The sequence below is a fragment of the Heliangelus exortis genome, chromosome 2, assembly GCF_036169615.1.
Source record: "Heliangelus exortis chromosome 2, bHelExo1.hap1, whole genome shotgun sequence".
Taxonomy (NCBI): Eukaryota; Metazoa; Chordata; class Aves; order Apodiformes; family Trochilidae; genus Heliangelus; species Heliangelus exortis.
In genome coordinates this window covers 586,401-611,516 of record NC_092423.1, presented here as the reverse complement: position 1 = coordinate 611,516, position 25,116 = coordinate 586,401, and the positions used below count along the sequence as shown (strand labels likewise).

Genomic DNA, 25,116 nt, shown 5'->3' with positions numbered 1-25,116 from the left:
GCTTTGTGGAGCTGCACTGCCCTGGAGATCCTTCTAGAGTGGAAGAGGCTGTAAATGACAAATTTAGGAAGGGTCCACAAAACCCCAGACTGCCAGGGGCTGGAAGGGACCTCTGGAGAGCATCCAGCCCAACCCTCCTGCCCGGGCAGGGTGACCCAGAGCAGGTGGCACAGGATGGTGTCCAGGCAGGTCTGGAAAGTCCCCAGAGATGGAGACTCCAGCACCTCTCTGGGCAGCCTGGGCCAAGGCTCTGACCCCCTCCAAGTCGAGAAGTTCCTCCTCATGTTCAGATGGAACTTCCCATGGTGACATTTGTTCCTCTTGTCCTGTCACCTGGCCCCCTCCTCCTGACACCCACCCTTGGGGAAGCTGCCCGGGGAAGTCCTGCAGTGAGGACTTGGGTTCTGCAGAGGCATTAAGAGGTCCCAACAACTCATCCCATCATCTCTCTGTTTATTGATGCCACTTTTTTCATGTCCCACGGGAGATCTGTGTGTGTGCCCAGGAGCTGCCACCACCCAGCCCAGCTACAGGAGCTGCCCTGGGGACAGGAGCTCCCAACAACAGCAAGGACACGGCCCCGTGTCCCTCCCACCACCACTACAGCCACAGCAGCACGGAAAGGACCCACGGGAGGGCTCCCGTGGGCAGCCCCGAGCTGGCCGGGGCTTTTCTCAGGGCTCCTCCACCTGGGGTAGGGATCTCCCCCGGGATGGCGCCGCTGGGCTGTGCGTGGCCGGTGCTGCCGGTGAGGGTGAGAGCAGCCCACAGCTCATCCCCAGGAGAGCAGCAGAGCAGTGAGAACACAGCAGGGTCCTGTGTGCACAGGCACATCCCCACCCCACGGCACAACCCCACGCCCACAAACCCGCTCCCACGCCGGCCGGCGGGGTCTGGTGCTGTGGGAGGATGAAGCACCAGACATGAGTGCTGGGAGGAGCCTTGCTGATGGGGTCCTACCAGAAAAAGGTTGTGGTTTTGTTTTTTTTTTTAACTGCAACTAATATTTTATTCTATTGTATACTTCATGAGTGCATCACAGCCCCCGAGAAGCCGGGCAGGCACCTACTGTCAGCGCTTCAAATCGAGACACAGGGAGAATTTTCTGGTTGTTTGGATCTGTTTCTTACTCACCTCCCCCTGGCCGGGAGCTCCTTGTTCACCACGTGCTGCTGAGCTGCTGCCCCATCCAGCCCCAAAAAGCTGGGACGAGGCAGTGCCTCTGCAGAGCTCCTGGACAAAAGTGACTGTGGCAGGATCAGCCCACAGAGCATTCAAAAAAAGAAAAAAAAAAAAAAAAAGAAAAAAAAAGAAAAAAAATCATCGTGGTGGTCCTAAGTTTGCTTATCAAATAAAAAGTTCCTCCCCATTTATTAAAAAAAAACCCAAACAGTAGATTTAGAAAGCAGTTAAAGAGTCCTACTGCGGCAAAACACCCTGTACAGGTTTCTTTTGGTGGCGGTTTGTTTGTTCTTATTGTAGTTTTTTCTGTTCTGATGGTGAGGATTCCCCCTAAACCAGCTCCCGCTGTTAATTTCATAGATACGGAACCTCTAAACTTTGCCGCGCGTTGCTCGCTTTTAATGAATTAATTTATTTCCAATCAGCCGAGCTGCCTCCACCAGACCAGCGGCGCTACCACACAAAGCTTCCTTGCTGTCCATGCCCTGAGCCGGGGTGGTGGTGGTGGTGGTGCTGGTGGGGTTGGGGTTGGGGAGATGGAGGGAGGGAGAGATGAGCGGAGGGAGAGGAGGAGGAGGAGGAGGAGGAGGAGGAGAAGGGATGAATGGAGGGAGGGAGAGGGGGGAGAGGAAGCGTCGGGCAGCCCCTCACTCTCCCATGTGCGTCCTCAGGTGGTACTTGAGGGACTGCTTGTAGCGGAAGCACTTGGTGCACTCGGTGCAGGGGTAGGGCCGCTCGCCGGTGTGCGCCCGCTGGTGCTCCAGGAGGTGGTGCTTCTGGGTGAAGTTCTTGCCGCACTCGGTGCAGTGGTAGGGCCTCTCTCCCGTGTGGATCCGCTGGTGCTCCAGGAGGTGGTGCTTGCGGATGAAACCCTTCCCGCAGACGGCGCAGGCGTGCGGGCGCTCGCGGGTGTGGATGCGGTAATGGTTGGTGAGCTTGGACTTCTCGCTGAAGGTCTTCTCGCACTGGCTGCACTGGTAGGGCCGCTCGCCGGTGTGAGTCCGCTGGTGGCGCAGGAGGTGCGAGGGCCGGGTGAAGTTCTTCCCGCACTGGGGGCAGAGGAAAGCCATCTCGCTCTTGCCGGCGTGGATCCTCTGGTGCATGATGAGGCTGATCTGGAGGCGGAAGCTCCGCCGGCACTCCCCGCAGGTGAAGGGCCGCTCGCCCACGTGGGTGATCTGGTGTTTGCTGAGGCTCGACTTGTGGCTGAAGCTGCTCTCGCACTCGGAGCACTTGTAGGGCTTCCCCGGGGGCTGGGGTCTCGGCTGGGGCTTCAGCCCGTGCTCGGGGCGCCGCGGGACCCCCACGCCGCGGCGCGTGTGGCTGCGCTGGTGCAGCAGGAACTGCTGCTTGTTGCGGAAGCTGAGGTCGCAGTCGTGGCACTCGTAGGGCCCTTCCTTGAGGTGGTTGCGCTGGTGGATCATGAAGTTGATCTTCAGCATGAAGCTCTTCCCGCACTCGGGGCAGATGTAGGGTCTCTCCCTCGTCCGGTTCCGCTGCTGACCCGCGGTCGGTTTCATCTCCCCGGAGTCCCTCTCGCAGGCAGAAGGTTTCCGGACGCGGGCGGCCGCCAAGCTCCTGGGCTGAGCTTTGGAGCTGCACTGTGCCTCGCAGCCCAGCCCGGCCTCGTGGCTGGAGAAGGACGACGGCTCCGTCCGGCCCGAGAACATGGCGCAGGGCTCCAGGGTGTCGGGGTCCTCCTCCTCCTCCTCCTCCTCTGTCTTGATCACGATCCCGTCCTCTGCAGGGGGGGAAAGCGGGCACAGCGTTAGGGTCACCCCGGGGACTACAGAACGTGGGCATGGGCACAAGCCTGACAGGGAGGACACACAGACCCCCCCTCAGACAGGCTCCTTCAGGGGCTGTGGTGAGACCTGACTCACAAAAGGTTTTGTAATTCCACGATGCTCTGCTGAGCCCCCCCTGCAGGGCTGTGCCCAGGTCTGGAGTCCCCAGCACCAGAAGGACACAGAGCTCCTGGAAGGTGTCCAGAGCAGAGCCACTGAAATGCTCAGAGGGCTGAGCAGCTCCCTGGGAAGCCAGGCTGAGGGATTGGGGTTGTTCAGCCTGGAGAAGAGGAGGCTCCCAGGTGAGCTCAGAGCAACCTTCCAATATCTGAAGGGGCTCCAAGAAAGCTGGGGGAGGGCTTTGGACACGGGGGGGTAGGGAGAGGACAAGGGAAATGGGTTAAAACTTGGAGAGAAAGGGGAGACTGAGGTTGGAGATGGGGAAGGAATTCTTGAATTTGAGGGTGCTGGATGAGCTTTAAGATCCCTTCCAACCCAAACCATTCTGGGATTCTATGATGGTGTGGGGGATAAAAGTGCCCTTCCTCCTCCTGTCCCCTTCCTCCGTCCTCCCCATGATGGGACACGGGGACAGCCCCAGTGGCCAGCAGGGTGGGATGGATGGAGGCAGGTCAGGCTCCCTGCTTTGCGTCACGGCCTCGGGAGGTGACCTGGTGGTTTTTGTTTGGTGACAGCCCAGGGACACAGACGGGCAGCACGCCCCGAGGGAAGGCCCGCGGCGGGGCCCTCGCATGTCAGCCCCTGCTGGACTTTGAGCCAGGCCCAGGTACTTTTCTAGGAAGAGCAGCCAGGGCTTTCCCTAGAAGAGGCAGATGATGGGAGTGGGATGGATCAGAGCCACGGCCCTCTCCCCCTCCATCAGAGGGGAGATCCCACACTCCCAGGTCCCCCATGCGTCTGGGACAAGGATGAGTTCCACTGGTGGCCTGGCTGGTTTCCTTCAGGAATCCATGAGGAATCACAGAATCACTGAGGCTGGAAAAGACCTCTGAGATCATCAAGCCCAACCTATGACCTAACACCATGACATCAGCCAGACCATGGCACTCAGTGCCACATCCGGTCTCTCCTCAAACGCCTCCAGGAACTGTGACTCCACCACTTCCCTGGGCAGCCCATCCCAATCCCTGATCACTCTCTCCGTGAGGAAGTGCTTCCCGATATCCAACCCAAACCTCCCCTGAGGAGACCACAGGATCCACAAGACAGAGCTGAGGACCTGCAGAGCCCAACTCTAGCTCTCTTGGCTTGTGTTACCCCATCATGAAGCCATCAGAAGGCAGGGAACCCACCACTACCAACAGCCCACGTCCCTGTTTTTCCCTCTCTCACCCTCAAAGCACATCTGTAGGACTTGGCCTGTATCTTCCACCCAACGGGCAGACTGTGCACATCAAGCACCTGGTGGCATCTTCTCATCACTTTAAAAAGCACACCATGGATCACCAGCCACTCTTCTCCCTGAGCTACCTCCATGACATGCCGGACCCCACATATTCCTCCAGCAGGCTTTGGTGTATAAACATCTGAGCAGCTTACATCACTCCTCCACATGACCAACACCAGGGAAGGACTCATCACAGAATCCCAGAATGGTTTGGGTTGCAAGGACCTTAAAGCTGACCCAGTGCCACCCCTGCCATGGTCAGGGACCCCTCCCCCAGCCCAGGGGGCTCCAAGCCCCATCCAACCTTCAACACTGCCAGGGATGGGGCAGCCACAGCTTCCTTGGGCAACCTGGGCAACCAGGGGCTCAGCACCCTCAAACTAAGGAATTCATTTTCACAGTCAAGAATTTCATTCTGAAGCCTGATCTGAATCTCCCCTCCTCCAGTTTAAAGCCATTCCCCCTCATCTGGTCACTACGTGCACTCGTGACAAGCCCCCTCCCCACCTTTCTTGTAAGGCCCCTTCAGGCACTGGAAGGGGCTCTGAGGTGTCCCCCAGATGTCTGTCCTTGGCTGAGCTCCTGCCCTCTGCATTGCTGGGGTTTTGGCAGCACGTCCCTCACTCCCAGGTGTAACCAGGGCTGTCTCCCCCAGGCAGGAATGAGCCCCAGCTCCCTCTGCTCTGGAGCAGGTCAGGTGCCCTCAGAGCCCACACTCTGATGTCCTGTGCTGCCTCCTCCTCCCAGCCTGGGGCCTGGCCACAGCTGCTCTTGAGGTGGTTGTCACCAAAACTTTCCTCGTGGTGCTGTTTTTGGGGGTTATTACCCCTTCCCATCCACCCAGCCCACCACAGCCCCTCCAGTTCCTCAGCTCCCCCGAGGAGCCTCCTGCTGAGTGTCTGACCTGTGCAGCTCCCGTGGTGAACGATGACTCTCTGGATCTCGTTGAAATCAGCCCCATATTCAGAGGAGTCACCCAGGCTGGTGCCCGGGAGGTCCCTGGGAGGGGAGACGGAGCCGTAGGGGCTCTCACAGGCTGCTTCCTCATCCGGGCTCTGGAAGCTGCCCTCCGACTGCCCCGACATCCCGTGCAGCTCGGGGTTTTCGGGGCTGTCTTCAGGGAGGAGCTCCTCTGTTTTGATCACAACCCTTATCCCAGCTGCAGGAAAGAAAGATTCCCACTTGCCACCATTCCTGGGAGATGGGATGAAGAAACCACCAGCGATGACCCCCACCAGCTCCCCACAGACATTTCTGCTCCCCCATCCCTGCCAGGCTCCTGCCTCTCCCCCGGGACCCTCCACAGGCACAGGGGATTTGCTCCTCCTGGCCCGGGGGCTCAGTGCCTGCAGCCCAACACCCCTCCACCTCCCCACGGGGGTGCCCAGCTGGGCCAGCAGCTCCCTGTAGGCAGCAGATGATTCTCCCCTTCCTGTTTAATTTCAACATCCTCGTAAACAAGGGCACAGGCAGGGGGTTGGAGTGACCCCACATCTGCAGCCAGGAGGTGACACCTGCAGTGGAGGTGACACCAGGTCTGCTAGGACACCTCCCTGTGTCCTTACCAGCCCCCAGGACTTGGGATCTCTGGTGCCCTGTGCCCAGCCCTGCCCTTGGAGAAGCCCCTCAGCACCCCGAGTCCCTGTGGACAGGAGGGAGCAGGATTCCCTGCCCCAGGGGGACACTCCAAGGACACACCATCCACCCAACCAAAGAGGGTGGAAAGGATTTTTTGGGCAGATGGGTATTCCCAGTGGGACCCAATTCCTTTCTTGCCAGGAACACCAGCTCCCTGAGGACCTGGTCTGGTTGCAGATGTTTCCCTTGCTGACGGCTCCTTCTGCCCTGGTTTCTGTGCTGAGCTGTACCTGGACATCAGATCTCTCACCAGCCAAACCTGCAAAGCTCCTGATAACCTCCTTGGGCCCAGCTCTCAGCACCATCTGCTTCAGCCTTGGGGTGAGCAGCTCCTTCAGACGCAGGCCCCAGCTCCCCTGAGCTGCCCCCTCACCTGCAGTGGCATCGGTGATGATCTCACTCTCCTCCAAGTCCTGCTCGTTCCTGACCCGTGGTTCCTCTCCTTGCTCCATCTGGGACATCACACCAGGCTTGGAAATTGCATAGTCTGTGGAGAGACAGAGAGATGGAGGGAAGGATTACTGCCCAGGGAATCCCCAGAGAGGACACATGAAGACACCACAGGGGCTCTGCAGGCAGAAATCCAGTGCTGCAGGCAGGCTGGGCTGCCTGGATGGGCAGGAGGGATTCATGGAAGCAGGAGCTGAGGTGGCACACACAGAGGAACTACCCTGGGCAAGAAACCCAACCTGAGTGTTCTTCTGGCAGGGTTTAGAACTTCTCAGCCAAATTCCTGGGTCTCCTGAAGCCAAAAACATTTCACTTCTGGCCCCAGCAGGGCCAAGATTTCTCCTGCAGCTCCAGTAGGAAATGCCCCAAAGAAATGCCACAGCTGAGACCACATCCAACAATTCCCCACTCTGCAAGTTTCCTCTAAAGGGTGCGTGGGCTGGTACAGACCCAGAAGACAAAGGGAAGCCCTTCCAGTGGCCATGGGGAAGGTGCTGGTTTCCCAGTGAGTAACTCCACCTGGAAGGGGCCTCGGGATGTGACCCCCACCCTGCTGGGACAGCACCTTGCCCCAAGCTGGGAACAGACCCAGGTGATGCCAGAGGGATGCCCTCACCCAGCCTCACACAACAGCTGGAAGCAACAGGACCAGGAACATCCTCCTCTGTTTCCAAGGAGGACTGGAAAGATGCCCGAGCCTGCAGGCAGCAGGAGAAGCTGCCTCTTCCCAGGGTGAAGCCCCCTCCCCCCTGTATTTACCCAGGGAGATGAGGGACTCGTAGTTCCCCTTCATCACGTTCTTGTAGAGCTCCTTCTGCCACTCCTCCAGCTTCTCCCATTCCTTGTCGTTGAAATAAACGGACACATCATCAAAGGTCACTGGCACCTGCAACCACAAGCAGCACGGGGCTCAGCTGGGCTCCTGTTATCTCTGGCCACCAACACCTCCACCACCACCACATCACCCCTTGACACAGCTGACCCTCAGCTACCTCACAGCCATCAATGAGTTGGGTTTTATATTGAAAATACAGCTCCTGGGCACATATTCCTGTGAGATGATTTAAGGGTCTTGGCCAAGGGGACAGTTCCTGGTGGCCAACCCAGACCATGATTTCCACCACCATATCATAGAATAAGAGGTTGGGAAGGGACCTCAAGGCCCATCTGCTCCAACCCTTCTCATATTATTGTTGATCTGAGATGTCTCAGCACCCCTGGAGCTGAGACTTCCAACTTTCCCAAGTGGGGGAATCCCCCCCTTCCCCTGGGAGACCATTCCAAGGTCTGACTGTCCTCAGGGGGAAAAATTTTCCTCTGGTGTCCACTGGGAATGTCCCCAGCAGGGATGACCCCACAGGGGTGCTCAGGTTTACACCCACAGGAGGGAGCATCCAGGAGATAAAACCCAGGCACCAGAGCTGGACCTCATCTCTACTGATGAGCTGACCTACACACCCAGGTCCAGTTACCCCAGAACTCGAGGGAAAACCCAACCCAGGGCTGGTGGGCTCCTGGTTCTCCTCAGTTATTGTGTGCACACTGCCAGGGAGCAGACTGCAGCTTTCAGGTCTGTTTGCTGAGTAATAATTTCTAAGGAGAAATTCAGGATGCACCAGGTTTGGAAGGAGCTCTTCAGAGAGCAACACAGCACCCACCTTCTGCTCCCCAGCTGCACCAGCAAGGCCTGAACCCCCGTTTTCCCAGACCCTCTCAGTTCTCTCTGGTGATGTTGGCTTTGCCTTCTCCCACACTGCAAACTTTCTTTCAGTGAGAAGGTGGTGAAATGCAACAAACATTGTTGGTGGGCTCCTTCTGATGCTTGGCTGAGCCCATCTGCCTTCCCTGGAATCCCAGGGGTGGATCCTCTTGGATCCCCAGTTCAGGAGATCCCCCCCCACCATCACAGTGCCAAGGTGGTAAGAGAATCAGTAGTTTTAAAAAAAGATCCCCCAAACCCGCAGGGTTTCTTTCAAACGGTGGCAAAAAATAAAGAGTAAATTGCTCCTGGGCTGCGGTGAAGCAGAACCGAAACCTCCGGCCTGAGCACGGGGGGAAGGTTCTCCTCAGGCCCAGACCCCACCAGGGAGACACGGGGAGGGGGCAGCTCTGCTCCCCCAGGTCTGGCTGCTGAGTGCTCGACCTGCACCAGAGCCATCCCACGGCACCTCTGTCCGGCCCCAAACCCTCTGGGTGCAGCTGTGGGCTCCTGCACCCCACAGGACACCCCACAGGACACCGTTACCTTGGGGACTTCCCCCTTCCTGCCCGGCGGCAGCCTCAGGATCCAGAAGTTCCTGTTCTTCAGCAGGTTCTCCATGTTCTCCAGCCGCCTCTGGAGCAGCCCGTACTCCTGGATCAGGGTGCCCAGCGCCGCACATTTGCTCTCCAGCTGGTTCCCCAGCTCCGCCGCCGTCTTCTCGCAATCGATCAGCTTCTTCTCCGCCATCCCCGTCCGACCTTCCAGGTCGAGGAGGCGGGTGGAATGGGAATCCACCTTCCTCTCCACCGCCTGCACGGCCGCCACCACCGTCAGGGACAGCTCTGCCGTCTGCGTCTCCCGCTCCGAGGTGCGCTCGGGGGGCCGGAGGGGCGAGGGGCAGCGCGGCTGCAGCACCGGCTCCGGCGCCTGCGGGGAGAAGGAGTGCGGGGGGTGGGGTCACGGCGGGTGGTGGTGGGGGGGGTGGAAACGGGGACCCCCGGGCGGTGGGCGCAGCATCAGCAGCCGGCGCTCCCCCGGGGGTGTCCCCACGTCCCCTCGGGGCGCTGACCCCGCCGCGCTGCTTATGGCGGCGGCCCCGCGCGGGTCCCACGGGACGGGCAGGACCCCCGGGGAGGTGACAAGGGACGGCCGAGCCCCGTTGCCATGGGCACGGCGAGGGGACCCCCGGGGGGGGCTGGCGGGCGCTGTCAGGGCACGGCCGCCCCGTCGCCATGGGGACCGGGCGGTGACACGGGGAGGGGGGGGGGGGAGCGGCCTGTCACCGGGGGGCGGCGGTTCTGTCACGGGAGCGGCGGGGGGGCCGCTCCTCGCCCCGCAGGGCCCGGCCGCCGGGGCTGGGGGGGAGGTGGGGGGGGGGGGGGGGGGGGCGGCAGCGCGACGGGCAGGCCCGGCCCCCGACGGCAGCTCGGGCGCCGCCGGCCGCGGAGGCCCTGCCCGGCCCGGCCCGGCCCCGCCGCCCCCCCGGGGCTGCCCGCGCCGCCGCCGGCCCTGCCCGTCCCTGCCCGTTCCCCCCGGGGGGGCGGCCGCGGCCCGGCGCGCTGACAGTCCCCGCCGGCCTCCCGCCTCGCCGGCCTCCCCGCCGCCCTCCCCGCCGCGGCCCCGACGGCGCGGCCCGCCCCGACGTGCGGCCCGCGGGAACCGGGCCGGGCCGCGACCCGCGGCGGGCGGGGAAACGGGGCTGCGGCGGGCGCCCTTACCTGAGCGGGAGCCCCCTCGGCCATGGCCCTTTGTTCCCTGCCCGGGGCCCCGGGGGCCGCGGCCGGGAGGATCCAGCGCCCGTTCGCTCCTTCACCTCCGCCCGCCGCCGGGCATCGGGCTGGGCCCGGGGTGGCGCGGCGCGGCGGGGGGGGGGTTGGCGGGACGGCGGGGCGGGGCCGACCCGACCGGGGGAGGAGGTAGGCGGGGGGCGGGGGGACGGGGGGCGGGGGGGGGGGGCAGCGGCGGCCAGAGCCCGATCGCGGCTGCGGGTCCCGGCACCGCCGCTCCGCGCTGGGCGCTCCGGCACCGCCGCTGCCCCGCCGAGCCGGCAGGGGGCGGGCGGGGCCGCCGACACCGCGCGAGCCGCGCCGGGGGCCGCGTCGGGCGGGGCGGAGCGGGGCGCCCGCAGGCACCGCAGCGCCCCCTACCGCGCCGACGGCAACACCGGCCCCACCGTCGGGGCCACCCCCCCACCCCCCGGCACCGGCACCGGCATCGGCACCGGGGAGAACGGAGCGGGGCGGCCGTGGGCAGGCGGGGAGGGAGACGGGGAGGGTGCCCCGGGATCGGGCCCGTCGGGCCCTCGCGCGGGGAGGGGCGGCGAAAGGGAGCGGGGAACTGGGGAAGGAATGGGGATGGACTGGGGGCGACTGGGGAGACACTGGGAGTAACTGGGGACACACTGAGTAACTGGGGACACACTGAGTAACTGGGGAAGGGCTGGGAGTAAGTGGAGAGACACTGAGTAACTGGGGAGACACTGGAAGTCACTGGGGAGACACAGGGAGTAACAGGGGAAGGGCTGAGAGTAACTGAGGAGACACTGGAAGTAACTGGGGAGACACTGGAAGTAACTGGGGAGACACTAGAAGTAACTGGGGTGACACTTGGAGTAACTGGGGTGACACTTGGAGTAACTGGGGAAGGGCTGAGAGGAACTGGGGAAGAGCTGAGAGTAACTGGGGAGACACTAGAGGTAACTGGGATGACACTGGGAGTAACTGGGGAAGGGCTGGGAGGAACTGGGGAGACACTGAGTAACTGGGATGACACTGGAAGCAACTGGGGAGACACTGGTGATTACTCTGGAGGAGCTGGGGGCAGCTGGGGAAGGGCTGGGAGGGACTGGGGAAGGACTGGGGGTGAATGGGAAGGAGCTTGGGGGAACTGGAGAGGGCCTGGTGGTAACTGGTGCAAGCCCAGGGGAAACAGAGCTGACTGGGGGTAACTGGGAGGAACTGGGACTGTTCTGGGGGTAACTGGGCTGGGGGGGGGGCGGCTGAGCGGTGAGTGGGGAGAAACTGGGACGGGCTGGGGTCCCCGGGAAGGGGAGGGGGGGTCACCTATGGGGGTGTCCCCCGGTCCGGTCCGGTCCGGCCCGCACCGTCGGGCCCTGAAGGGGGGGGGGGGGGAGGGGCGGTGTCCGCGCGCCGCCATGGCCGGGGGGCGGGGCTGGCACGAGCACCTCCCGCACCCCCCCTCCCCCCAACCCCCCCCCGGCTCCGGCCTCGCGCCCCGCGGGCCTCTGAAATGGCGGCGTCGCCATGGAGACCAACAGACAGCACCCCCCCACCCCCACCCGGGGCTGAACCCCCCCTGTCCGCATCCCATCTCGTCCCTATCCCATCCCCATCCCCATCCCTAACCCTATCCCATCCCTATCCCTATTCCCATCCCTATCCCTATCCTTATCCCTATCCCTATTCCCATTCCCATCCTATCCCTATCCCCATCCCCATCCCATCCCTATCCCTATCCCTATCCCTATCCCTATCCCTATCCCTATCCCTATCCCTATCCCTATCCCCATTCCATCCCATCCCTATCCCCATCCCATCCCTATCCCTATCCCTATCCCTATCCCTATCCCTATCCCTATCCCTATCCCTATCCCTATCCCTATCCCTATCCCTATCCCTATCCCTATCCCTATCCCCATCCCCATCCCTATCCCTATTCTTATCCCTATCCTTATCCCTATCCCATCCCATCCCTATCCCTATCCCTATCCCTATTCCCATCCCTATCCCGTATACCCATTCCCATCGCATCCCTATCCCCATCCCATCCCATCCCATCCCATCCCATCCCTATCCCTATCCCTATCCCTATCCCTATCCCTATCCCTATCCCCATTCCATCCCATCCCTATCCCTATCCCTATCCCTATCCCTATCCCTATCCCTATCCCTATCCCTATCCCTATCCCTATCCCTATCCCCATCCCCATCCCCATCCCTATCCCTATCCTTATCCCTATCCTTATCCCTATCCCTATCCCCATCCCTATCCTTATCCCTATCCCTATCCCTATCCCCATCCCTATCCCTATCCCTATCCCTATCCCTATCCCTATCCCTATCCCTATCCCTATCCCCATCCCCATCCCCATCCCTATCCCTATCCTTATCCCTATCCTTATCCCTATCCCTATCCCCATCCCTATCCCCATCCCTATCCCTATCCCATTCCTATCCCATCCATCCCCATCCCATCTCAATCCCATCCCTGTCCTCCCATCCCATCCTCCCCCATCTGTCTCATCCAGTTCCATCCCATCATCCCATCCCATTGTTCCCTGTCCCATCCCATCTTGTCCCTGTTTTCCCGGGACACAATCCCAGGATGTTTTTTTTGGTGTTTATGGAACCCGCAGGTCTGAGAGGCTGCAGAGCCCAGCCCTGAGAGCCAAGGAGTCGGGATGTGCAGGTTTGTTGTCCCCGGCTCTGGAATGTGGGAGCCTGCAGTGCCCAGGGCTCCTTTGGATCCACGCAGGTGAATCCCAGAGCAGCTCCCCCGAGGTGCCCAATCCCACTGTTCCATCCTGTGCTCAGGATCCTGTGCACCCCCTGTGCTCAGCCCTGGGGAGGCCACAGCTTGAGTCCTGTGTCCAGTTCTGGGCCCCAAAATTCAGGGATTGAGGTGCTGGAGCAGGTCCAGAGAAGAGCAAGGAGGCTGGGAAGGGATCCAGCACAAGTCCTGTGAGGAAGGGCTGAGGGAGCTGGGGGTGTTGAGGCTGGAGAAGAGGAGGCTCAGGGGAGACCTCATCACTCTCTACAACTCCCTGAATGGAGGTTGGAGCCAGAGGGGTTCTGCTCCCAGGCAGGTATCAGTAAGACAAGAAGCCATGATCTTAAGAATTTTTTCCTAATATCCAACCTAAACCTCCCCTGGCAGAGCTTCAGCTCTGCCAGGGGAGGTTTAGGTTGGATATTAGGAAGAAATTCTTTACAGAGAGGGTGCTCAGCCATTGGAATGGGCTGCCCAGGGAAGGGGTGGATTCTCCATCCCTGGAGATATTTCAAAAGAGCCTGGATGTGGCACTCAGTGCCATGGGCTGGGAACCACGGGGGGAGTGGAGCAAGGGTTGGACTTGATGAGCTCTGAGGTCCCTTCCAACCCAGCCAGTTCTGTGATTCTGTGATCCCCATCACCCTCCCTGCAGGTCAGGAAGTTTGTGGGATGGATTTTCCCCCACCCTGCAAACTTCCCCGGTGGATCCCATTGGTGTGAGGTCCCTGAGGCCTCCCCCCACTTGTGACCATCAGATTCCAGCTAGGGCCATCAAGCTGGGAGCAGGGGCTCAGGGACACTCTGGGGGCAGTGTCACCACGGGTCACCACGGGTGTCACCTCAGCACTGGGGACACTCAGTGCTTGTCACTGCTCCAGGTTCACTTCCACCCCCAGGGCTCTGTTCCTTTGCCCCAATCTTCCTGGGTCAGGTTGGGTGATGGAACAATTCTCCAACCCATGACATCTCATTCCCCCTGCCATGCTCTGACATCCCATCCTGTCCCATTCCACCCCATCCCACCCCATCCATTCAATTGCATCTTGTCCCATTCCATTCCACCCCAGCCCATCCCATCCATCCTGTCCCATCCCATCCCATCCCATCCCATCCCATCCCATCCCATCCCATCCCATCCCATCCCATCCCATTCTGTTTTGTCCCATTGCACCCTGTCCCATTGTATCCCATCTCATCCATCCCATCCCATTCCATCCATTTTGTTCCATTTCACCCCATAGAATCCCAGAGTGGTTTGGGTTGGAAGGGACCCTAAATCCCCCCCAGTGCCCCCCCTGCCATGGTCAGGGACCCCTCCCCCAGCCCAGGGGGCTCCAAGCCCCATCCAACCTTCAACACTGCCAGGGATGGGGCAGCCACAGCTTCCTTGGGCAACCTGGGCACCCAGGGGCTCAGCACCCTCAAATTCAACAATTCCTTCCCCATCTCCAACCTCAATCTCCCCTTTCTCTCCACGTTTTAACCCATTTCCCTTGTCCTCTCCCTACCCCCCCGTGTCCAAAGCCCTCCCCCAGCTTTCCTGAAGGTCCCATCCATCCCATCCCATCCCATCCCATCCCATCCCATCCCATCCCATCCCATCCCATCCCATCCCACCCAGTACCTTTCTATCCCAGCCCCACCCCACACTCTCCCCACCCCATCCCATCTTTCCTGTCCCCTCCCACCCTGGAGCATCCATGAGCCCCAGCACAGCCCTGCCAGAGCCCCTTGCCTGGTGGCTGCCACCTGGGACACCCCTCCCAGTCCTGACCTCGGGGACCCCCGGCACGGGGTGACCATGGGGGGAAGTTGGTGACACCCAAGAGGGAAGGGCAGGACACCCTTTGGTTTGTGGGAAACGGGGTGAGGGGCATGGGATGAGAGCACAACCCCTCAGCACCGCGGTGCTGGAACCGGGGGCAGGGGCTGAACGTGTCCCACACCTGGTCCCAAACCACAACAACCCCTCAGGTCGTGTCACAGCTCTGGTGGCCGCTCCCTGGGGAGGGCAGGAGGGGACAGGAGGGGACTGTCCCCCTCACAGCAGGCTCTGTGTCACCAGGGGCAGGGGGCAGAGGGGACACCTGGGCTCCAGGTCAGAGAGCCAAGGTGGTGCCAGGCAGGCCAGACCCTCTTCAAGCACCCCAGGAGAGAGGGGACCCCCCAGACTCACGTCCCCAGGGCCAGGCAGGGGGAGATGACAGGAGCCCGACCAGGCTCGGTGTGGCGGGACGTGCCACCGGGAAGAGCAGCACCCTCTGGGGACACCGTGGGACAGCCAGGGGTGAGGAAGACACCGTGGAGCTGCCCTGAGGGGCCAGGCCTGGCAGAGGAGTTTATTGGCAGCCCCGGTACAAGGTTTGGGAACGTGCGAGCGAGGAAGCGGCGACGCGAGCGCGGCCCGGCGGGCGGTGCCGACGAAAAGCGAGCCCAGTCCTGCCTGCCAAGGTCCCTCCGGCTCCTCCAGCACCTGCCCCGGGGAGATGAAGCCAAGGTCGGTGTCTGGAGCCTCGAGCAGGGCACCCCGGGCTCTTCCTGTCCATCACGGTGGGTGCCAGAGGGCGAGACCCCCGTGTCCCAGCTCTGCAGCCGCGCGGAACCGGAGCCTCTCCTGGCACGGCAACGTCCCGGCTCCACCGGTGACTCCTCGGCTGCTGCTGCTGCTGCAGTTTGTGCAGGGCACGGGCCAGGTCCCCAAGGGCAACGTTATCCCGGCAGAAAACCCAAATCTCCTTCCAGCCGTAGCGAGGGCAGAGAAAAAGCTTCAAACCCACGAGCCCTGGGAGCTGCGCTGAGCGTGCGCCGGATCCGGCTCCCCGGGTGCTGAGCGTGGGCAGTAGCAGAGCTGAGCAGAGGCTTGGGGGGGGGGGGTTCAGCATTTTTACAAATTACCTGGAAAATGCTAATAAATAAGAGCTGGGAGAGTGTGCTGCAGGCGTGACCGCAGGAAAGGGGGGGCAAGCAAGGAGGGAAAAAGAGAGGCCAGCGAGGGGCCCGGGGCTACGATCACTCGCCCGACACGGGCTTAGGAATGGAAACACTGTATTGACAGACTTTACAAAAAAGAAAAAATAGGATAGTAAAAAAGAAAAAAAAACAAACCAACAACAACCAAAAAAAAAAAAAAAAAAGTTATTACAAAACACGAGCTCACGAAGAACCAGCAGCTGACGATACACAGCGGAAAGAGACACCACTTACAGCCACCTCAGAACAACACCAAGAAGCTCCGAGAAGTCAACCGATATTTACACAGACAGCTGAAAAACTCTGGCCAGTTATTCCATACACTGAAGTGTTTTAGATCAACTGTGAAATATAGTGTCACGCATTTTCTTGTAGTATTATAATACTTAATATTAATATTAATAATAACAATATACTACTTCTAGATTAACTAAAAACCAAACAGCTCTTTACAGGGGGTTAGGAGAAGTCGCTTTCACTCATCTGACTTACCTGAGTGTAAGACCAAACCCAGTTAAAAAACATTAATAATAAAATCTCCTTCATTGCCAGGAGCTGGCGTGAGGGACCAGCAGCTCCGTTCCCTCGGGATGGAGGGAAACCAACCACGGCCTGACCAGTGCTGACAAAATCCTTCCCAAAATCCAGAGTCTCGTCCTGTGTGCGCGTTACCCGACGCCGCCCATCCCGACTCCTCCTGCTCCATCTCCTCAGGCCCTGCTCGGCCTTTCCTCCTGCACCTCCTTCTCCTCACCCTGCTCTTCAGAAATCCCGTGCCTCTAGCCACTTCTCTCACTCTTCCCTTCATCCCAGCCCTTGTGAGCACGGGAGGGGTGACAAGGCAATGGGAGCGGGCATGGGAATGGAACCTTCTTCCTCTCCTCCCTTTCCTCCCGCTGAAACGAGTCAGGGAGGGGTTGGGGGAAAAAAACCAGAAGTGAAAGCTCCTCACTTCTGAATATGCACAAAGATACAGGTGGGGAAACACCTGCTAAATACGGACCCGGGGGATGGCTCGGGGTTATTCTCCCTACAGGCAAAATCCAAACCCGTGGAGGGGACCACGAGGACGAAGCCTGCGCCGCTGCGGGAGTCACCCCGTGGGGTGGCAGAGGTGCCAAGGGCCCTCCGGTCAGAGTCTGGTTTTGTTTTTTGTTTGTTGTTTGTTTTTTAAAGAGGAAATTCCTTGTATGCTTCAACAAAGCAGGCTTTGTAGCACGACCGTGTGGATTAGCTGTGAGAGGAGTTTCACCTCCCATCACTGCACCTCCTCCTCCTCCTTCCCCGGAACCGTTATCATCTCACCGGGAGCCCGTCTGCCCCCGGCCTCCCCCCGCGGCGCTGCTACTGCTTAGTTTCTTTTTTCACACAGAAATGGGGGGTTTGGGTGGCCGACTCCAGGCTGTGCTGCGAATCCTCCCCGGGCCGAGGGTTGCGGGAGTGGATTTTCTGGTGGCAATTGAGAGACTCCTTGTAGCGGAAGTGCTTCCCGCAGACGGGGCACTGGTAGGGGGTCTCCCCGGTGTGGACCCTCCAGTGCTTGAGCAGGTGGTCCCTGCGGATGAAGCTCTTGCCACACTCGGTGCACTGGTAGGGCCTCTCCCCGGTGTGGATGCGCTGGTGGCGGATGGCTTTGGAGAGGTCTCGGAAGTCCTTGCCGCAGTAGGTGCAGGTCAGCGGCCCCTCGCCCTTCCCCGTGTGGAGCTTCTGGTGCAGGATGAGGCTGACCTCCAGGCTGAAGCTCTCCTTGCACTGGGAGCAGGTGTAGGGCCTCTCCACCATGTTGTTGACTTGGCGCACGAAGCCGTACTTGAAGGCCGAGCTCTTCTCCCCGTCGGGGCGCTTGGGTTTGGAGCGGGAGGGGCCTTGGCCTTTCCCGGGGGGCCCTTTGGGTTTGGGCCTGAAGCTCTCCCCGGGCTCCAGGGAGGTGCAGGCTTCCTCGCTGGCGTGTTCCTTCTGGTGGGTGGCAAAGAGCTGCTTGTCCAGGAAGCTCTGCCCGCACTCGCAGCAGATGTAGGGCCCCTCCATGGCGGCCGCCTCCTCGGGAGGGTCCTTCTTCACCTCCCTCCCGCGGCGCGAGGAACGCCGCAGCCCGTTGCCCGTCCTCTGCTGGGGGGTCGGCCCGCTCTGGCTCTTGCTGTTGGATTTCACCTCTTCCTCCGGGCTGGAGAAAACTTCTTCCCACTTCCCTGTCAAGGAGCCGGAAAGCTCGAGGCTTTCGGAGCCTTCCTCGTCACACTGCTGTTCATCTGCAGAGCAGAGACAGCGGGGTCATTGCTCCTGCCTCACACCCCGGGCTCTGGGGCTGACCTGCTCCCTGCTCCTCACCTCCAGGACAGGCCCTGACACTACAGGCCTGAGAGTCCCACCCGGGACCTACCTGAGCTGCACAGGAACACAGAGAGACAAACTGGTTTGAACTGGAATCACCAAGGCACAGAATTGTTTGGCTTGGAAAAGACCTTCAAGATCACCCAGTCCAACCCTTCCCCATCCCCCCCAGCCCCTGTCCCTCATCCCCACATCCCCAGGGGTTGCTCTGAAACCCCTCCAGGGATGATGGGGACTCCAGCCCTGCCCTGGGCAGCCTGGGCCAGGCCCTGACAACCCTTTCCAGGGAGAAATTCTTTCCATTCCCAGGACCATCCCTGCCCTGCTCCTGCTGCCCACCCCAGTGCTGGTCCCAGCCAGGATGCTGGTGGCCACCTTGGCCACCTGGGCACACCCTGAGCTCCTGTTCAGCTGGGTGTCACCCAACCCCCCCAGGGCCTTTTCCCCCGGGGCACTTTGCAGCTGCTCTGCCCCAAGGCTGGAGCAGTGCCTGGGCTTGGGGTGACCCCAGGGCAGGACCCAGCCCTTGGCCTGGGGGAACCTCAGACACCTGAGCTCCCCCCATGGATCCGTCCTGTCCAGAACCTCCCCCCATGGATCCAGCCTGTCCAGAACCTCCCCCCACGGAGCCCTCCTGTCCAGAACCTCCCCCCATGGATCCATCCTGTCCAGAACCTCCCCCCACGGAGCCCTCCTGTCCAGAACCTCACCCCATGGATCCATCCTCTCCAGACCCCTCTGCAGACCCTTCCCACCCTCAGGCAGATCAACATTCCTGCCCCACTTGCTGTCTCCTGCAAACTGAGGGGGCACTCGAGTCCCTCACCCAGGGCACTGATAAAGACTCCTTAGCAAAGCTCAGTGAGGAGATCTCTACACATAACTAAACAAAAACTGCTTCCTCAGCAGGAGGTGAAGCAGAACAGGTCCTTGAGAACATGTGGCTGAGGGTAAAGGCCAAAAAAATGTAGGGAAGTGGAATAAAAGCTTTTCTGTTTCAGGGTTTGGGATCAGAGGGTGTCTCATGGGTACAGTGGTGACTCAGAACAAGCACCAAGGACCCTGAAAAGAGCCCAGAGGACCTGGGGCTGTGGAGAAGAGGGCTGGAAACCCAGAGGTTTCTGCAGAGTGTGAGAGGATAAAGCTGTGCTGAGCATTTGGGTGCTCAAAGCCAACTTGCTGAGGACTCCCTGTCACCTGCTGGTCACTTTGCCAGACATCTAACAGGTAACAGACCCCGGTGTTGCTGTGGGGCTGGAATTCTGGAAAAGCAGCAGCCCCAGAAAGCTGAGCTGCTCCTGAGGGAAGCCACAGGCACATCCTAGCAAGGGATTCCTCCCAAAGCACGTCACGTGTCCCCAGGTGACTTGCAGGGTGGTGACAAGGACCCACCTTCTGCCTTTGGCTGATGGAGAAAGCTGTGAAGAAAATCCCTGTATGTATTAGTGGGAAAAAATAGAATCTGAAGAGTTTGCTGCTGACCAAAACTCTCCTGAGCTACACAAGCTCCTGCTCCTCTGCTCAAGGCTGTCCAAAGCTCCCTGAGGAGGTGACACTGCAGAGGTGACCTACACCCCCCACAGCTGCTTTTACAGCTCCTGTGTTTGCTCCCAGCTCCCAGCCTGACCCCTGGAGCCAACCTGACTGAGCCCTGGGATCACCAGGGACTGCTGGAAGTCCAAGCCCCCCTCCACCTCCGTTCCAGCCCAGCAGCCTGGGGGCTTCTGACTCACATGTACCAGGGACCTCCATGCTCTCCTCCTCCTCCTCCTCAGAGCCCTCGTGGCTTTCAGCCAGGGTCTCATCATATTTACCCCAGGAGCTGTCATCAGGACCAGGGAAGAAAAACTCTGTGCACAGGAGAGAGAGCAACAGGAGTTTAGGCTCATGCCTCCCTTAAAAGAGGATTTTCATAGACTCATAGAATGGTTTGGGTTGCAAGGACCTTAAATCCCCCCCAGTGCCCCCCCTGCCATGGTCAGGGACCCCTCCCCCAGCCCAGGGGGCTCCAAGCCCCATCCAACCTTCAACACTGCCAGGGATGGGGCAGCCACAGCTTCCTTGGGCAACCTGGGCACCCAGGGGCTCAGCACCCTCAAATTCAACAATTCCTTCCCCATCTCCAACCTCAATCTCCCCTTTCTCTCCAAGTTTTAACCCATTTCCCTTGTCCTCTCCCTACCCCCCCGTGTCCAAAGCCCTCCCCCAGCTTTCTTGGAGCCCCTTCAGATATTGGGAGGTTGCTCTGAGCTCACCTGGGAGCCTCCTCTTCTCCAGGCTGAACAACCCCAATCCCTCAGCCTGGCTTCCCAGGGAGCTGCTCAGCCCTCTGAGCATTTCAGTGGCTCTGCTCTGGACACCTTCCAGGAGCTCGTTTTGGGAGATGGTGGAAGGTGACAGGGGCAGAAAAACCTTCCCTGAACCCCCAGAGCCACCAAACCTCCTTGGCAAGCCCCAGGACCCTTGTGTCTCACCAGTGCTGGGGTCTGTAGGGGTTTCTCCTCCTTCTGAGTCATCAGGATCCTCGGCACTGGGATCTTCTCCCTGCTCAATCCGTGCCAGGAGGTCAGGCTTGGAGATGGCAGCATCTGCAGGTGAAGGAGAAAAGGAAAGAAGAGGGGAACGTTTCCTTTGCCCTGGGGGGTGTGAGACTCTCTCAAACCTTTGCCCACCGACCTTCCTTTCACTGCTGGAGGGGGGAGGGGTGCAGGGGGGGAGTGTGGGGAGCTGCTCCCCCCAGGTCTGCACTGCTCACCTGTGGCTGGGCCCTGGGGACATGAGCATCCTGCAGGAGGAGCACACACAGCTCAGGTGAGGAGCCCCTCTCCCAGCCTGCAGCGCGAGGAGGAGAATGAGAAAATGCATCTGTGCTTACCTCCAGGCTTCCTGTCTTCTCCTCTCTGCTAAGGTCCGCGGAGCCATTACAAAGGGGGGGGCTTCAGCTCGAGGGGGGGACAGCACCAGGGCTGTCAGGCAGCAGCAGCAGGGCAGGGGCAGAAGTGCCCTCCCCAGGCGGTTCCCTCCAGCCCGGGATCGCCAGGGATCCGTCCCACTCGTCCCCTGCTTGCAGATTTTGGTGGGGGAGAGGGGGAGGGGGGGACAAATCACAACCTCTCCTCGGGCGGAGAGCGGAGAGAGAAAGATTCATTTCCGAGCAAGAGTGAGGAGAGCTCTGGGGTCTCTTTCTTTGTTTCTGGTGGAGTCGTGGCCCCCCTGGCTCAGAGGAAACCTTCAGATGAAGCACAGATACATTTTGCTAAGCTCCAGGCTCAGGCCCACAGATCCCCCCCCTCGGCAGCGGGAGGGAGGGGAGGAGGGGTCAGGGTGGGATTCGTGGTTTATCCCTCACCTTCCCACCCCCTGCCTCGCACACAAGCACTGGGGAGGAGCTTTTTGTCCCAAAGAACAAGGAAAAAAGTTTAAAAAAAAAAAAAGCAAGGAAAAAAGTATTAAAAAAAAACCCAAGGACCAAAGCCCAGGAGGGGCTGATGGGGGGGGTGAGCCTGCAGAGCAGGGGGGTGTCTGTCTGTCTGTGTGTCAATCTGTCTGTCTGTCAGTGTGTCAGTCATTCTGTCAGTCAGTCACTGTCAGTCAGTCTCTCAGTCAGTCTGTCAGTCAATCAGTCTGCCTGTCACTGTCAGTCAGTCTGCCTGTCAGTCAGTGTGTCAGTCAGTGTGTCAGTCAGTGTGTCAGTCAGTCAGTGTGTCAGTCAGTCAGTCAGTCTGTCAGTCAGTCATTCTGTCAGTCAGTCAGTCACTCAGTCAGTCAGTCAGTCTGTCAGTCACCCAGTCACTCAGTCTGTCAGTCACCCAGTCACTCAGTCTGTCAGTCACCCAGTCACTCAGTCAGTCAGTCTGTCAGTCAGTCACTCAGTCAGTCAGTCAGTCTGTCAGTCAGTCAGTGTGTCAGTCAGTGTGTCAGTCAGTCACTCAGTCAGTCACTCAGTCAGTCACTCAGTCAGTCAGTCTGTCAGTCAGTCAGTCAGTCAGTCAGTCAGTCTGTCAGTCAGTCAGTCTGTCAGTCAGTCAGTGTGTCAGTCAGTCTGTCAGTCAGTCACTCAGTCAGTCTGTCAGTCAATCAGTCTGCCTGTCACTGTCAGTCAGTCTGCCTGTCAGTCAGTGTGTCAGTCAGTGTGTCAGTCAGTGTGTCAGTCAGTCAGTGTGTCAGTCAGTCAGTCTGTCAGTCAGTCAGTCAGTCACTCAGTCAGTCAGTCAGTCAGTCTGTCACTCAGTCAGTCACTCAGTCAGTCAGTCTGTCAGTCAGTCAGTCACTCAGTCAGTCACTCAGTCAGTCAGTCAGTGTGTCAGTCAGTCAGTCACTCAGTCACTCAGTCTGTCAGTCAGTCACTCAGTCAGTCAGTCTGTCAGTCAGTCAGTCACTCAGTCAGTCACTCAGTCAGTCAGTCACTCAGTCAGTCAGTCTGTCACTCAGTCAGTCAGTCAGTCAGTCACTCAGTCTGTCAGTCAGTCAGTCACTCAGTCAGTCAGTCACTCAGTCTGTCAGTCAGTCACTCAGTCAGTCAGTCAGTCTGTCAGTCTGTCAGTCAGTCAGTCAGTCAGTCTGTCAGTCTCTCTGCACTCCCCCTCACTGCTCTCTGCCCCTGGTCACACCTCTGATCACCTGCAGGTTCCTGTGAAGGCCCCGAGAGCCCCAGATGGAGCCCCAGAGGGAGCCCCCAAGCAGCTCCCTGGGAGGGAATCAGGAGGCTGAGCTGAGCTGCCCTGTGGGAAGGAGCAGGGAAAGCCCCCGGGATGAGTCAGGGGTGGGGCAGGGCAGCAGGAACCTCTGTGCCCCGTGGGAAGGGCTCTGCAGGGCCTGATGTCTGTCAGGAGCAGGGCACTGCCCCAGGGCTGCCTCTGGGGACCTGGGGGTGACAAAAAAACAAACCCCAAACCCTCTCCTCTTCCCCACCTGCAGGGGTTTCAAGCTGCTCTGGTTTCCCCTCCTCCTCAGCTCCTGCAGACAGGGTCAGTGCAGGGATGGTGCCCCTGGGCTGTGCAGAGCAGGTGAGGAGCTGACGGGGCTGTCACACCCCCCAGGGCACCATCCCACCCTCCCCCCGGGCCCAGGGGTGCATCCCGGGGGAACAAATCCTGCTGGAGGCAGCAGGGGAGGCCTCAGCCCACTTTGTCTTTACCCATGGAGATGACAGCCTCGTAGTTGCCCTTCATGATGTGTCTGTACAGCTCCTTCTGCCACTCGTTCAAACTCTTCCACTCCTCCTCCTCAAAGTTGAAGGAGGTGTCACTGAAGGCCATGGGGACCTGAAATGGGCACCAGAGAATCCCAGAGTCTCAGCTGGGAAGGGACCTCCAGACCCATCTGCTCCAACCCTTCTCATGTTATTGTTGATCTGAGATGTCTCAGCACCCCTGGAGCTGAGACTTCCAACTTTCCCAAGTGGGGGAATCCACCCCTTCCCCTGGGAGACCATTCCAAGGTCTGACTGTCCTCAGGGGGAAAAATTTTCCTCTGGTGTCCACTGGGAATGTCCCCAGGAGCACCTTGTGCCCATTCCCCTTGTCCTGTCTGTTCAGAATCAGCAGCAGCTGCTCAGGATGGCTCCACACCCCCCACTGAACAGAGCTTTCCCTCCTCACCCCCCTGCACCCCGACTCTCCCCAGGCTGCTGCTGATGTCTCACACACAGCACCAACACACAGACTCGTTTCCAACTTCATTTTTGAGCTGGTTCTGCTGCAGCCAGAGTCACAGAATAATCCCAGAGTGGCTGAGGCTGTCAGGGAGCTGAGAGCTCATCTGCTCCAAGCTCCTGCCATGCCCAGGGACACCTCTCATCCAGCCCAGGTTGCTCCAAGCCTCCTCCAACCTGGCCTTGAACACCTCCAGGGAGGGGGCAGCCACAGCTTCTCTGGGCAATCTGTTCCAGAGGCTCAGCACCCTTCTGCTGAAGAACTTCTTCCTCAGACCAGTCTAAAATGGCCTCTGAAGAGGAACTTGGGGACGTCACCGAAGCCACCAGGCTGAGCCACGTGGTTCTGCCACGTTCCAGACCCCTGGATCACCCCCAGATAACCAGGGGCTGTTGTGGACACCCGGGGCCCCAGGCTGGTGGATCCCCCCTGGCTCAGCACCAGAGCTGCCCTGTGACAGCCCCAGGACCCCCTCACCTTGGGGATTTCCCCCTTCGCCCCGGGGGGCAGCCTCAGGATCCAGAAGTTCCTGTTCTTCAGCAGGTTCTCCATGTTCTCCAGCCTCTTCTGCAGCTGCCCGTACTCCTGGATCAGGGTGCCCAGCGCTGTCCACTTGCTCTCCAGCTGGTTCCCGAACTCCACCGCTGTCTTTTCACACCCGACCAGTTTGGTTTCTGCCATCCTCATCCTCCCCTCCAGGTTCATCAGCTGAGCGGCCTGGGCATCCACCTTCCTGTCCACGGCCTGGATCTCGGTCACCACGGTCAGGGAGATCTCGGCTGCCGGGAGCTCGGGCTCCTCGGCGGGGCCCTGCTCGGGGGCGGGCAGGGGCTGCTCCGGGGCCAGCTCCTGGGACTCCATCTCCCACTCGAGGCCCTGCGGGGGGACAGGAGCGTGGGGGGAGGCGTTCCAGCGCCCGAGGAAGCAGCGGCGGCCCGGGACGAGGGGCCCGGGCCCGGGAGAGGGGACCAGGCCGGGGGGCGGCGGCGGCGGGGGGAGGAGGAGGGCGGGGGCAACGCTTACCTGAGCGGGGGCCCAGTCGGCCATGGGCCTGCGGGGCGCGGGGGGGCGGCGGAGCGGAGCGGAAGGGAACGGAAGGGAACGGAAGGGAACGGAAGGGAACGGAAGGGAACGGAGCGGGCGGCGGGAGCAGCGGGGGGGGCGGCCCGGCGGCTCCTCAGCAGCGGCGGGACAGAGCGGCCATGCCGAGAGCGCGGGGCAGGCTGGGAGCGGCGGCAGCGGGGGGCGGGACGGCAGCGACCCCTGGCGGGCGGGAGGACTGCGCACTCACCGGGCGGACACGCGCACCGCGCATGCGGAAGCGCCGCCTCCCGAGCCGAGCCGAGGCGCTGATTGGGTGGCGGGGCAGCCAATCAGCGCGGCGCCCGCTGTGAGCGGTCCAATGGCTGGGGAGAAGGGGCGGGGCTTCGGGCGCGGCCCCGCGCCGGTACGCGCGCGCCCTCCGGTGGCAGCGGGAGCGGC

At 60.4% G+C, this 25,116-nt stretch overlaps 1 protein-coding gene across 1 annotated transcript; it reads right to left on the bottom strand.

The window, feature by feature from the left end:
* Positions 1-1,576: 1,576 nt before the first annotated feature.
* LOC139793763 (zinc finger protein 850-like) lies at positions 1,577-24,879 on the bottom strand. The gene is made up of 12 exons (XM_071738692.1): positions 24,658-24,879; positions 24,112-24,510; positions 23,118-23,244; positions 20,455-20,568; positions 19,714-19,830; positions 16,998-17,898; positions 9,886-10,504; positions 8,711-9,094; positions 7,225-7,351; positions 6,389-6,502; positions 5,282-5,536; positions 1,577-2,923 (listed from the first exon to the last, which is right to left on the bottom strand). Exons 1-12 carry the CDS (start codon positions 24,679-24,681, stop codon positions 1,830-1,832), a joined length of 4,275 nt encoding a protein of 1,424 aa, XP_071594793.1. The 5' UTR covers positions 24,682-24,879; the 3' UTR covers positions 1,577-1,829.
* Positions 24,880-25,116: the final 237 nt, after the last annotated feature.